Source organism: Vulpes lagopus, chromosome 19 (genome assembly GCF_018345385.1).
Source record: "Vulpes lagopus strain Blue_001 chromosome 19, ASM1834538v1, whole genome shotgun sequence".
Classification (NCBI taxonomy): domain Eukaryota; kingdom Metazoa; phylum Chordata; class Mammalia; order Carnivora; family Canidae; genus Vulpes; species Vulpes lagopus.
Genome location: NC_054842.1, coordinates 33,213,578 through 33,228,515, shown reverse-complemented (window position 1 = coordinate 33,228,515; position 14,938 = coordinate 33,213,578). Strand labels below are relative to the sequence as shown.

Sequence of the window (14,938 nt, the reverse complement as noted above, 5' to 3'; positions counted from 1 at the left end):
CTTGTTGGATAGATCCTTTGAGTATGAGATAGTGTCCCTCTTCATCTCTCACTACAGTCTTTGGGGTAAATTTTAATTTATCTGATATAAGGACGGCTACCCCTGCTTTCTTTTGAGGACCATTTGAATGGTAAATGGTTCTCCAACCTTTTATTTTCAGGTTGTAGGTGTCCTTCTGTCTAAAATGAGTCTCTTGTAGACAGCAAATAGATGAGTCCTGCTTTTTTATCCAGTCTGAAACCCTGCGCCTTTTGATGGGGTCATTAAGCCCGTTCTCGTTCAGAGTTACTATTGACAGATAAAAAAAACCCTATTTTTGGATTACTGTCAATTCCTTCCCCAATGTATGTTAATATCTGCTTCATCTATTTACATATTATCCTATGTTAGGTACATTGATATTTATAGTTGTTATATTGTTATTGGATTGATTCCTCCCTTTATCATTATGTACTGACCTCTTTGTTGTCTCCTGTTACAGTTTTTGTTTTTTTTTTTTGTTTTTTAAGAGAGAGAGAGAGGTGTGTATAGGTGTGTGTGTATAGGGGAGCTGGGGAAGAGGGAGAGAATTGTAAGCAAACTTGATACTAAGTGCAGAGTCCAATGTGGGACTCAATCTCATGATCCTGAGATCATGACCTAGGCTGAAATCAAGTCAGATGCTTAAACAGCTGAGCCAGTCAGGTGCCCCATAGTCTTTGTTTTAAGTCTATTTTGTCTGATAGGTATGGCTATTCCAGCCTTCCCCCCCCCCCCCAAGCTTTTTGTTTCTATTTGCTTGGGATATTTTTTTTTCTATCCCTTTACTTACAAGTTAATCTCTTGTAGGCAGCATATATGTAGGTCTTGCTTTTTTATCCATTCAGTCACCTAATGCCTTTTGATTGGAGCATTTAGTCCATTTAATTATTGACAATTATGTACTTACTGCCATTTTGTTGTTTTCTCATTGTATTTTTGTAGTTCTTTGTTCCTTTCTTCTTGTCTTGCTGTCTTCCCTTGTGAATAGATGACTTTGAAGTGTATGGTCACTTAAGTCCTAACACATTTTAAAAGCACTACATTTTTAATCTTCTACCCCCCTCAACATGTTATATTTTATAACTTTTAATTTATGTATCCCTTAACTAATTACTAATCCCTTAAAATCAATTACTAATTAATTGATTTTACTACTTGTCTTTTCACCTTTTAACCACTTTACAAGTAGCTGAGCTATCTTTACTATCTTTACTGTATATTTGCTTTGACCAGTGAGATTTTTTTTCTTTCACAATTTTCTTACTTCCAGTTATGGCTTTTTTTCCCCCCCAATTAAGTCCTTTGAACAATTCTCGTAAGGCTGGTTTAGTGGTGATAAACTTATCTTTTATTTGTTTCTCCTTCAATTCTGAAATATTCTTGCTAGGTAAAGTACTCCTAGTTGTGTGTGTGTGTGTGTGTGTGTGTGTGTGTGTGTGTGTGTGTTTTCCTTTCAGTATTTTAAATATACAGTATTGTCATCTGGCCTGCAAAATTTTTGCTGAAAAATCAGCTCATAGTCTTATGGGTGGGTGTTCCCTTGTAGGTCACTAGTAGCTTTTCCTATGCTGCTTTTAGGATTCTCTTTATCTCTAATTTTTGACATTTTTATTATTATGTGCCTTGAGTGGACCTCTGGGGGCTTTCTGTAGTTCCTGGACCCAGATGCCTTTTATTTTCCAGGTTAAAGAAGTTTCAGTTATTATTTCTTCAAATATGTTTTCTACTACTTTCTCTTTCTTCTCTTTCTATGGTCCCTCTAATGCAATGTTGGTATGCCTGAGGTCTACGAGGTCCCTTAAAATATCCCCGTTTTAAAATCTTTCATTCTGCTCTTCAACTTGAATGACTTCCACTATGCTGTTTTGCAGATCATTGATCCATTCTTTTGCATTCTCTAACTGCTGTTGATTCTCTCTAGTGTATTTTTCAATTATTGTTCTTCAGCTCTGATTGGTTCTTTTTAACATTTTCTATCTCTTGTTGAAGTTTTCACTGTGTTCATTCATTACTACCATTACTTTGAACTCCCTATTAGGTAGATTGCTCATTCCCATTTTGTTTAGTTCTTTTTCTAAGGTTGTTTTCTGTCTTGTTCTCTCATTCTCATCTCTTCATTTTGTCTGACTCTCTTTGTTTCTATGTTTTAGGTTAATCAGCTACATTTCCGGGTTCGAAGAAGTGGCCTTATGTAGAAGGCATCCTGTGGGGCCCAGAAGTGAAATCTCCCCTGGTCACAAGAACCAGGTTCTCCAGGGGTGACTGTGTCTTGGTTGCATGTTACTTCCTTTTGTGGCTGGGTGACAACAGCTGTGTGCAGGGCTGCCCCTGACCTCCTGGGTAGGAGTAGTTTTTGGAGAGTGTGGGTCCCAGCCAAGACTGCACACAGGTGTAATGTGGTGGGAACTGCTTTGGAGGTGGGTACCAGTCCTAGCTTAGGGTGCCTGCTGGGTGTGGCAGGTTGGGGGCCACTTTGGAGGGGGCCTGCTGGGGCAGGTTTGCAAGGAAACGATGGAATGGGGTCAGTGGTGCTGGCAAAGAAGATGGAAAGTGTCAGAACTGGCACCTACCCACACCGGGCCAGCTAGGTAGGAGGGCAAGAAAAATGGAGCCTGCTAGTGCTTCCATACCTGGATAAAGTTCCTACTTTCTTATTGGTCCAACATCATGTTCTGTGGGCATTCAAAGGAGAACTGAAGTTAAATGGACTTTCTTTTCTTACTCTCCATCAGTTTGTAATCACGCTATTCTTCGGTTTGCTTCAAGCTTAGATCATGACTGTTTTATAAAGCTTTTTTTTTTTCCAGCTTTCTTGGAATTTCAAATTGCTTTTATTTTGTAAAAAAAGATTTTTATTTATTTGAGAGAGAGAGCGAGAGCATGCACAAGTGGGGAGTAGAGGGAGAGGGAGAAGCAGACTCCTGGCTGAGCAGGGAGCACAAAGTTGGGGTTGATTCCAGGACCCTGAGGATCATGACCTGAGCTAAAGGTAGATGCTTAACAAGCCACCCAGGTGCCTCTTGAATTGCTTTCTTTTTTTAGAACTTGTTCATATAGAATGCTGTGCTATAAAACATACCCTCCACTTTCCCTATTCTCAAATATAATAGTACTGCATGGAATAATTCCTCCTCTCCCTATTCCCCTTTATGAAGAACCTCTAGAGAAATCCCATCACCTCTTCTATTCTGGACTGGCTGTTCTTCAGTTGCCATCTAAGGTCTTCCTTACACTGATTCTCACTGGATGAATCCACTATTCTATGGATCTCATGTATTCCTCTTTGTTGGTTTACTTCATTTTTTAAAAGATTGATTGATTGATTTAGAGAGAAAGCACTTGTATGTAAGTGCTGGGGAGGGGCAATCCCAAGCAGACTCAACTCCTCACTGAGCAGTGAGCCTGGTGGTGTGGGGCTCCATTCCACAACCCAAAGATCATGACCTGAGCCTAAACCAAGAGTCAGACACTTAATCAACTGTGCCACCCAGGTACCCCTTGTTTTACTTAATTCGATATATATTCAAGTAACTAAGGAAATAGGGAGATAAACTTTCTGAGTTTTTGTTTTTGTTTTTTTTTTTTTAATTTTTATTTATTTATGATAGTCACAGAGAGATAGAGAGAGGCAGAGATAAAGGCAGAGGGAGAAGCAGGCTCCATGCACCGGGAGCCCGACGTGGGATTCGATCCCAGGTCTCCAGGATTGCGCCCTGGGCCAAAGGCAGGCGCCAAACCGCTGCGCCACCCAGGGATCCCCTTTCTGAGTTTTTAAATGCCTTTATTCTAACCTCATATCTGACTGACAGCTTGGCAGGATATTGGAAATCTGACTTCAAATCCATTTCCCTAGAGTTAATAATGAGAATCTAATACCACCCCAATTTCTGTTGTTATTAAAGGGACCTGGTTTTTCCCTCTGGAAGCTTTTAGTATTTGTTTTTATTGATTTTTTAAAAAAATTTTGAGATGACATGTTTGTTTCTTTTACTTGGCTTTTTTCGATCAAAAGACTTGTATTCTGTATTATTTCTTTATTTCTGTGGGCAGGATTGGAGGGAGCATAAGAGGCTAGGGGGAGTGTCAAGTTCTATTTTTGTTTATTTGCTGGTTACATAGGCATGTTGTGTTTCCCCCACAGAGAGAAACAGGGATCCCAAGGAATCTTACTGGGTTCTAGTTCTTTATACCCATCTTATCATCCCAGTCTAATTCTCTCCATTTTGCAATTATATCTGTGATTTCCTCTCTCCCTTCTTTCTTCTCCAGACTCCAGTTAGTTGTTGAAATTTTTGAATTGGCCCTTTATGTCTCCTCTTTCCCTTTCTCCTTAGCTTTCTCTCCTTCCCTGTGAGATGTCCTAAACTTTAGTTTTCAGGACTTATGACAAAATTTTAAATTTTGGTAAATTTAACTTTTTTTTTTAAATAGGCTCCACTCCCAGCATGGAGCCCAGAATGGGGCTTAAACTCACAACCCTGAGATCAAGACTTGAGTTGAGATTAAGAGTCAGACACTTAACTGACTAAACCATCCAGGACTCCTCTACATTTTAAAATGCTAACAACTCTTTCTGGTTAGCTTTCTGTTTTCATAACATTCTATTCTTATTATATAATCTCTCTGAATATAATAATGTTTATAGACTTTATTTTTTAGAATAAAGAAAAATTGAGAAGACAATACAGAGTTCCCATATGCCCTACATTATATTAGCATTTGTTACAATAAGTCAACATTGATACATTATTATCATGTATGAGAGACATGTATGAGAAACAATACTTTATTCACATTTACTTAGATTCTGCCTAATAACCTTTTTCTGTTCCAGGATCCTACCCAGGATCTCATATTCCATTTAGCTGTCATATCTCCTTAGGCTCTTTTTGGCTTTAACAATTTTGCAAACTTTGTTTCTGATAACCTTGATAGTTTTGAGGAGTACTGGCCAGGTACTGTCTAGGGTGTTTCTCTACTGAAATTTGTCTTAGCATGCTTTATGGTTTGTTATTTTGTTTATGCTTTTGAGTAAATGCCAGGATGCACTTTACTTTTGGGAACCAAGTAGGAAGTCAACTGGTCCATTGTTCTATATACCAACCTTCAATGAATCCTCATTTCTAATACTTTCCATCAGAACTGCCAACCCTGAGTTTATTGCTACTCTGGGATCCTGCTGAGAGAATAGAGAAGAGTAGCTCACTTCTCTACTGTGGCCCATATACAGCCCCTCATTTGGGGTTGTGGTTTCCTTAGCCTGCTTCTACTTTCTATCTTATAGAAATTGGAAATCACTTGACATTCATTTTTTTTTATCCCTCTCTACCATTCCATTCATTTTCATGTGTTTATTTCCTTTAAATTCCTATACTTTAAGTTCAGAGAAGTTTGGGACAGAATGAGAGAACAATGTATCTATTCAGTCTGTCAACTTTTACCTGAAGACTGCACAAGTCTACTTGTTAAAGAAAAAGAAAATTTCTCCTAATAAATGAAGTATAAATGTCTTCCAACTCATAATTATAGTTTTGTTATTGTTTGTAATTATCTTGATATGGGTTTAATTTATATTCCTGTCAGAGGTTTTATTAAAGATTCTAATAAAACTCAGTCAGGAATAGGGTCCCCAGAGAAAAAAGAATTCACTGATATAAACCTTTCATGAAGAGACTATGTGGAGAGTCATGGGCAGGTTAAAGGAAAATACAAAGGAGTGATGAGGCACCAGGAACAAGCAACAAAAGGATATCCTTACAATCCCTAGAGCCAGAGGGACTAGGAACTACAGAGAACAAACTGGTGGTTGCCAGAAGGGACATGGGTGGGGGATGGGTAAAATAGATAAAGAGACTTAAGGCTATATTTATCATAATGAGCACTGAGTATACAATTGTTGAATCACTGCACCATCCACCTGAAACTAATAGAACACTGTATGTTAACTATAGTGGAATTAAAATGAAAAAAATTAGTAAAAAAATCAATAAAATCATACCGCTTATAATAACAATAAGAATCTGATGTTTTAGTGGCAATACAGTTCAAATATCAAATATTTATGATGTGACAAAACATAAGTAGGAATATATAATGTTGGGGGTACCTGGGTGGCTCAGTTGGTTGGATGTCTGCCTTGGGCTCAGGTCATGATCTTAGTGTCCTGGGATTGAGCCCCGTGTCTAGCCCTATGTTGGGCTCCCTGCCCAGCCCTTCTTCCCCACTCATGCTCCCTCTCTCAAATAAATGAAAAAACAAACAAATAAATAAAATCTAAAAAAAAAGGAATATATAACATCGGACATTATTATGCATAATGATCCTAATTAAATGTAAAGAACTACAAAGAGTTCTCATTCTCATGAATACTTTTTAAAGGGGAACAATAACATGTAGCACATGAGTCTAAAGATAATTAGGACCATCATGCAAGTTAAGACAAGTCTGAAGACTATGAATGTAAAATAAATAATAACCAAACGTGGAAATTTATTACTTAATAAAAGTAATTAAAAAGTAATTAAAAATCTATGTCATACTGTATTACACATAGAATAGTGGTAACCATTAGGTTTCAGTGACTGGGAGCATCAAGAACTCTGGGAATACTGGTGAGGTTTGCTTCTTGATCTGGGTGCTGGTTACACAGATGTACTCACATTGAGAAAATTCATTGATTGGTGGCTACACTTATGATTTGTGTTTTTTTGTGTGTATGTGTCCTATTTCAACCAAAAAAAAAATTTACCAAAAGTGACAGTAGCCATGAATACAACAAAAACAAAAACAAAAAAACTATGTCAATGTATTTTTATGTCCTTCTTCAGGCATCCTCACTAACAAGTCAACAAGCATTTACTAGAACAGCTAAAACAATGATAAGCATTCAACAGACTTGAAAGACAGACCTTAGCTTCAAGGAATTTGTGATCTGCTTAGGAAAACCAAATATTTAGGGATGCCTGGGTGGCTCAGTGGTTGAGTGACTACCTTTGGCTCAGGGTGTGATCCTGGGGTCCAGGATCAAGCTCCACATTGGGCTCCTTGCAGGGAGCCTGCTTCTCCCTCTGCCTATGTCTCTGCCTCTCTCTCTGTCTCTCATGAATAAATAAAATCTTAAAAAAAAAAAAACCTAAATATTTAGAAATGAAATTAAGAATATTAACAAGTAACATATCAGTCTATGAAGAATGCTACTGTAAGAACAGATCCAGTACTGGTAAGTACCTGATTCTTACTGGAAGGCATACATATAAACATATAAAATATTTATATCTCTATATATGTAAGTATAGATATACTCCCCAATTGGGCTCTTTCTGTTGGGGATAGGTCAGCTAGGCCAAGTAGACCAAATGTCTGGTTTCAGAAAGTGTTTCAGTGTTTGCCATGGTTGGGCAAGGGGGAGCACCCCCTCCTTTGCTTCAATGGGAGTAGCACTGTTTTATCCATTTTATACTATGGGTTCTATGTTTTCATTTAACAAAAGGATCTCGTTGTTAAAACGAGTTTAAAAACCACTTTTCTACAAATCCGACTTCTAGATTTATGTATCTTATCTTACAGTGGAAAAAAAATTAAAAACCTCAAACTCTAAAAATAAAACCCATTTTTAGAAGGAAATGAACATTACCTGAAGTAAAGGGATAAAATCCTCCTGTTCTAGAGAGTTGCAGCTGGGCTTTGCTAGCAGACAGATAAACTTAGAGGCGTCATCATGATGGTCATTCAGCAACCTATGAAAGAGACAACCGCTTAGAAAGACAGCTACTGTGAACAATATCTATAATATCAACAGTTGGTAATTGCAGCCTGAACTGAAGGCCGTTTAGATCCAGAATCAAGGTCTCTCTTTCCAATGATTAAAAAATAGGGAGTTTTTATATGTTCTTGATTTTGTCAAAGGGACACCTCAATAAAAGCTCAACAACAAAATGTCTTATTTTTGTAAAATGCTTCTGTGGCTGATACCACAGTCAGCTGCACTAGTGTGGGTAAAAATACACCTGAGGGAGAATGTCCATTCAGGTTTAGCACAGGACATCCAGACCCAGAACTCCAGAGCTACCCACCAGCTATCCAGGAGAGAATACATCAGTTGAACTACAATGCACCACATAAAATAAAAACTTCTGTTTGTCCAGGTTGGCAGATATATTCAGGGCCAACCAGATAGGAGTCTTCTCAAATTAGATTTTGAAGGACCAGGCTGGAAAAAAAAGAATGAATGCCATTTTAAGTCTTTAAGTTCTAAGAATTCCTCATGTCCAGCTAAATTACTGAACATTTCCACTTAGTAACTATACTCTGATAACAAAGTCAAAATATCAAAAACCAAATTAAAAAATCTTCCTTCCAAAGTCAGTCCTTTTCACGGACATCTATTTTTGTTAAAAGTGGTACCATCCTGAGTTATCTGAGCTTGCAATTTTGAAGTCATTTTAAACTTATTTCTCTTCCTATTTTCTCCACATCCAATTGGTTTCCACATTTTCTTATTTTTTTTTCTTTAATCATTTATTGAATGCTAATTGTGTGCCACATACTGTGTCTGGCCTTGAAGATACCTGGGATACAAAGAAAATAAGACACAGTCATGTGCTCTGTAAGGAGCTTACAGTGTAGTGAGAGAGCTATACCAGTAAGATTATACTACTGTGACGGTCACAACAGAATAAGCATGGGTGTCACAGAAGGACACAGGAAGGCAGTGAGATTCCCTAAAAAGGTGAAGTGGGAAAGAAGGACTTTGTGGGTCAAGAGGGTTACATGTACAAATGTCTGGTGTGAGAGTGCATGGAATGTTCTGGCACTTACAGACGTAGGGACGGTAAGAGAAGGGGACAGGAGCATGTAGAATTGGATCTTCCTTCTCAGCAAGGAATTAGATTACAGAGCAAACAGAAGAGCTCAGATTGAGGCTAGACTGTATTCTTTTATAAGCTGTTCGGTGACTAGTAATTCACATGTGACCTCTTAGTTTGCAAACAATAATCACAAAAGTTGAAATGTGTAATTTGGAGAAGAGACTGTGAAGCCATTATTTTAGCCTACTTTTCGTATATGTTCTAAGGTTCTCACATACAGAGAGTTACTTAGAGGGGGACCATCTCTACCCCAACCGACCCTCACTCCCTAGTGGCTTCTACTAGGTTCCACTTAAGGTGCTGTCTTTGCTTATCTTACAAGGATTTTAGCTGTCTAGTAATCATGGTCAGACTGGGAGCTTTTTAAATTTAATTTATTATTATTATTTTTTAATTGTAAGTTTGCTTTCCAATAATTCGTTACCAGGATATACAAATATATTTGGTTTTCATATTTTATTTTATATTTTATTTATTTTTTTTATTTTATTTATTTTATTTTATTTTATTTTATTTTATTTTATTTTATTTTATTTTATTTATTTTATTTTATTTTATTTTATTCATGAGAGACAGAGGGGGGTGGGGGCAGAGACACAGGCAGAGGGAGAAGCAGGCTCCATGCAGGGAGCTCAACACGGGACTCGATCCCGGGTCTCCAGGATCACGCCCTGGGCCAAAGGCAGGCGCTAAACAGCTGAGCCACCCAGGGATCTCCTTTTATGTTAGGTCAGGGAGCCTGGATTGTAGCCTACTCTGCAAAAGAATTTTAACTTTGACAGTGACACAATCAGATGTGTTTTTCATAAATAACAAGCAAAAATCCAGCCAAGGGCTTGAGCATATGTGGTTGCAGTGGGAGACAAAGAGAAAGGGGCAAATCTAGTTGAAATGAGAAGGACATGGCAGTTGCTGGGTGTGGAGGGGTGAAAGGAAGGGAGAAGTCCATGATGACTCCTGGTTTCTAGCTTGGATCCCTAAGTGCCTGGAATACAAGATGGGTATACAAGAATCTTAACAAATATATCCTCAAGATATTTAACAAATATTTCCTGAAGATATTATATAATCCTTTGATTATATAATTCCCCTTTTCAGGGATCCCTGGGTGGCGCAGCGGTTTGTTGCCTGCCTTTGGCCCAGGGCGCGATCCTGGAGACCCGGGATAGAGTCCTGCGTCGGGCTCCCGGTGCATGGAGCCTGCTTCTCCCTCTGCCTGTGTCTCTGCCTCTCTCTCTCTCTCTCTATCTCTGTGACTATCATGAATAAAAAATAAAGTAAAAATAAAAAAATAAAAGAACAGTGCTTCAAAAACTATAAAAAAAATTCCCCTTTTCAAAAATGTTCAATAGCTCTCCACCACTTATGTGAGGAAGTCTAAATGCCTACGTTGAGCATATAAGGCCCTCTGCAATTAGGTGGGAGTGTACCTACCTACCTATCTTACTATTTTGCTAAAGGAAACTTCCATTCCAGGCAGCTGGCCTGATCCACCATTCTCAAAGTATGTCATGTACAATCTTGCCTCTGTGCCATTTCTCATGCGATTCTACTCTCCTAGAATACCACCCCTCCCAATTTTGCTATCTGAATGCTGGCTATTCTTTAAGGTCCAGCTAACAACTCACCTCTTCAAAAAGCTTTCTCTTGGAACTAAATTCTTTACGGATTTTTTTTTAAAGATTTATTTATTTGTTTTTATTTGTGATAGACAGAGAGAGAGAAAGAGGCAGAGACACAGGAGGAGGGAGAAGCAGGCTCCATGCCAGGAGCCCGACGTGGGACTCGATCCCGGGACTCCAGGATCACGCCCTGGGCCAAAGGCAGGCGCCAAACCGCTGAGCCACCCAGGGATCCCTCTTTACTGATTTTTGTACTGTTTAACTTATATGTATTATATATACCATTGTACTGTTAGTTTTATTTCTCTGGCACCAAAAGGGCAGGCACAGTTATAGATAGATCTTTTCTTCCTTAGCACCAGCATAGTGACTTTCACACAGAAGATTCTCAAAAATGTGATCTAACAGATATATACTTAAACTGACTTCATTTGTGATTATTAAAGCTATAGTATAATTTGTATATTAATTCTCCTTATCATTCTTCAGCATATCAAGGCCACTACAGTTAAACAGATATACATTTCAGAAAAAGATGAGTATGTAGTAAGTGCTAGAAAATGGTTAGGATGATCACAATAAAAAGATGGTGAGATCTTTGGAAAGGAGCACTTTCATAAAGAAAAGAGGACACAGATGAGAGATACGATGAAAATAAAAAGGCAAATCAAGAATGGCTTTTTCCTATGAAAAAGAAAGAAAAGGTGAGTTATGATTTATAAGCCAATAATAGTGGCTGGTGAACTCTATATGGAAGAGAAAAGGAGATAAATAAGAGTTGTGGAAACTGGAGAAAATAAACATAGCTATTCTAAACTGGTATCTTTCAGGGCTCTTACAAAATATTGTCTTGTTAAGAGACAAATGAAATGCTAACATTAAAAAAAAAAAAAGGAACTGGAAAAATATTACTGTTTGAGAGGAGCTCTGTTGCAAAGCTGGTAATCTAGAAGCTCAAAGAAGCTGTGGACCAATGTCTTTCCCCTAAAAATGTCCTGACTGTAAGCAAATAGATGTCAGAGTATAGATAGGAAACAGACAATGGAGAAGGGAAGGGATGGAATGTAGAGGCAGGGGAGCAAGAGTCTGTTCAGGTGTTTATCTTCAAACCATTAGGAGGAGGGCTAGGAAGCCTCCTCCCCGTGAGCACTGGGATAGCAGAGAAATTATTTCTTGTTATCCTGTGACTTTTTACATTTGACTTTACTTTTCAAAATTATGTAGAGCCTATTATTGGAGCAAGTCAGGTTGTATACATATATACCAATGTTTTAATTCTGTGTCATTATCTGCCAGTTATTTTTTTGTATTTGAGAGAGCTTAATGTACTATACTTGGGCCCAAGTCATTTTATGCAAAGGGTAAAATTTGTTAAAAATTGCAAAAATAAACACATCTTCAAGGTCAGTATGATAACTCAAACCATCATGCTTAGCTGCTTAGTCTCCCCAAATAGCCATATTAGGGTCTCCCTTAAAGCACCCTTGCTTTTAAAAAGCATTTTAAAAACCAAGAAACAGACTCTTAATTATAGAGAACAAATTGATGGTTTCTGGGGCAGAGAGGGTGGGAGATGGGTGAAATAGGTGATAGGGATTCAAGAGTGCACTTGTGATGAGCACCGGGTGTTGTATGGAACTGTTGAATCACTGTATTGTACACCTGAAACTACTATTACACTGTATGTTAACTAACTGGAATTTAAATACAAACTCTAAAATAAACTAAAATAAGCATTTTAAGAGCACCAAAAGAAGCTCCCACTAGAGGGCGCTCCAACCATTTTAGTATAGGGCTGTTAAGATTAACGCTTGAATATAGAGACATACTTATCCATTCATGGAAATTTTTTTCAAATGAGAAAAGACAGGGACAGTTGCCCATGCTATATGACTTCATAAGCAGTTTCCTGTAGTTACATAAAATGAAGGCTTGTGCTTCAGGTCTTTTTTCCCCCTTTTGCTTTTGTAGAAATAGTTTTTCCCTAGAGATAAAATTAAAATGATCCATCTCAATAAAAGAACACAGCTGTTGTGGCCGCGGCTGCTGCTCTACCCCGCCAACATAAACGTCCACCTGATGTCAGTGACATATAGTCTTAAGACAGAAAAAACCCTGGCCGCTACTCAAATATTATGTAGTTTGCTGCAGGTCAGTCAAGTTGGTTAACAGCTTTCCTTTGCTGTAGTCAGCCTCAGGCTCACAAATGTAGGGTCCTAGAATATTCAAAATTACTTAAAATGTAAGAATTTACAGTTCTTTCTGGCACGTATCTCTTACAGAATAGACTACTTCCTTTTTTCAGTCTCCCAGCTTATTCAAAGTTCTCTCTCAAACAACTGTAAGAATCATCTCACTTCTTGCTACTTTCAGAGACTGTTAGATGACTGACAATGCTGATCTCAACAGCTAAAGACACCTCTGACAAGGGCTGTACAGTATCTCTATTCTTTTTACCCCTGGTACATACCCCAGTTAAGGCCTTTTCAGGTCTGACACACACTGGAGTGAAAGAAGCTAGATGAATGAAAGAACGTGTACACATTTCAAGTTCTTGAATTCTGTTACTGTTACATGCTGATTTAAAATAACAATAATAATTAATAATAGATAATTGGACCACCCAGCTGAAGTCTTGGCTTTACAGGTGGGAAAAGGAGAGGGAATCCAAGCCGACTTCTCTACTGTTCAGGCCCTAGGCTCTATTTTCTTCCTGTAGATTCTAGGCTGCCAGAAACACCAGTGATAAATACCCTCAGGGAAAATGCCGATTCTTTTGCTGGTTCACTCCTGTTAATCAGTGTTCATACTATTTCTAGCTTCTAAGAAATTTCTTTATAACTGCTTATCCATACATTTTCTTAAAAAGGCATTTCTTAGATTTTCACCAGCAATTTTCTCTTTGCTACAGGAGAGGTGGAATGGTGATCACAGCAGTGACTGTAAAGTGTCATCTAGATGGTGTATAAGGAATGATTCTTGTGGGGTCCTTTTGGTTCTTGGTATTCAGACAACTTAGAACTATTCCTTGAACAAAATCACTAAAATTCACCTGGAAAATGTGACGCATTTTAACTTTTAGCCTTGGTGTGGTTCTTTAAAAGAAGTTCATGAACTGGTAAAATTCTATATACTCTAATCACTATAGTTATAATGTAATGCAGGAAGAATTTGGTGAACTCAACTTGCTGCTATATTTTTAAAAATAAGAATAAACTTATTAATCACCTACTATGTTCTCAAGCATTATACTACTGAGGACTTTTAGGTGGCATGAGAGGATTAGGAGGAATCTGTATGCTGAATTCTGCTATTATACGTTGATTTTAAACCCCAGAAACGGTATTTAGCCCAAAAAAGGTGAGGAGAACATATATAAATAAGGCTGGTCAGTTAAAAGAGGTAGAAGGGGCAAACTAGGACATTCTCTTAAAATGTATAGCTATGTCAAGAAATAACTTAGAAATATGTCAAGAAAGGGAGAAAAAAGAAAGAATAAATTCAAGAAAATTTCCCAGAGATGAAATAGGTGAAGAGGATTAAGAGTACATTTATGATGAGCACGGAATAACGCTTGTTGAATCACTATATTGTATATTTGAAACTAATATAACATTGTAGGTTAATCATATTGGAATTAAAAAAAAAGATATACGTATTCCTTTGTTTCTTAATTGGAGCTTTCAAAAAGTGATGATTAAAATCTACTTGAATTCAGTTATTTTTAATAAATCCACTAGATATAATTTTAATTTGGATCATGAGAATGAAAGCTGTATTTCTCACATGACACATGTGTATCTGCTCCCCTTAACAGTCTTTACTTTTATGTCACTAAGACCCAAATTTAACAAGTAAAACTAAGAAACTATCAGTTACTAAAGAAGGTATCTTTGAAGATCTTTTTACTGCTTAGAGACTTGTAAGATAAGGACTACAGAAAAAATTTGTGTGTGGTTATAAATAGTTGTGAATCACTAAATTTTACTTGTTGAAATAAAGGGTAAGGGAAAATTAATAAATGAGTAAAATAAGTGACCTTTATAAAGGATGTTGTGAGAACCAGATAATTCTTTGCCTAGTCGCCTAGCCCCAGAGTGACTGCTCATATACTTACTTTCTCCACATGGCAATGAACGACTGTGCGGACACAAATCCTGTCCTCTCTCCCCCGGCAGCCCTGAACATGGGTGCTTTCCAATAGAGAGGACAGCCGCAGAGCTGCAAATAAAACACAGAGACAGTGTAAGCCAAGGGGCGATGAAAAGGTGACACAGCCAAACAATGGGCCTTTGTAGCTTTTACACTTCATGTCACAGTGGACAGAGTCAAATATATCAGCTATGGCAGATTCAGAGAGGACAGAGGGGAAACAAGAGGATTACAAGTTTAATGAAGGAAAGGGAAATCCATTTACCTTTTCTCCAA

General features: G+C 37.8%; 1 protein-coding gene across 4 annotated transcripts in view; it reads right to left on the bottom strand.

Annotated features, from left to right (window-relative positions):
* The window catches only part of PPP2R3A (protein phosphatase 2 regulatory subunit B''alpha), a 213,279-nt gene that overhangs the window by 101,818 nt on the left and 96,523 nt on the right, over positions 1 to 14,938 (bottom strand). For all 4 annotated transcript variants that reach the window (XM_041733964.1, XM_041733967.1, XM_041733965.1 and 1 more), the window contains 2 exons: positions 14,628 to 14,731; positions 7,655 to 7,757 (listed from right to left, as the gene is read on the bottom strand). In XM_041733964.1, the coding sequence (XP_041589898.1) occupies positions 7,655 to 7,757; positions 14,628 to 14,731 (207 nt within the window). The remainder of the gene's footprint in view (positions 1 to 7,654; positions 7,758 to 14,627; positions 14,732 to 14,938) is intronic.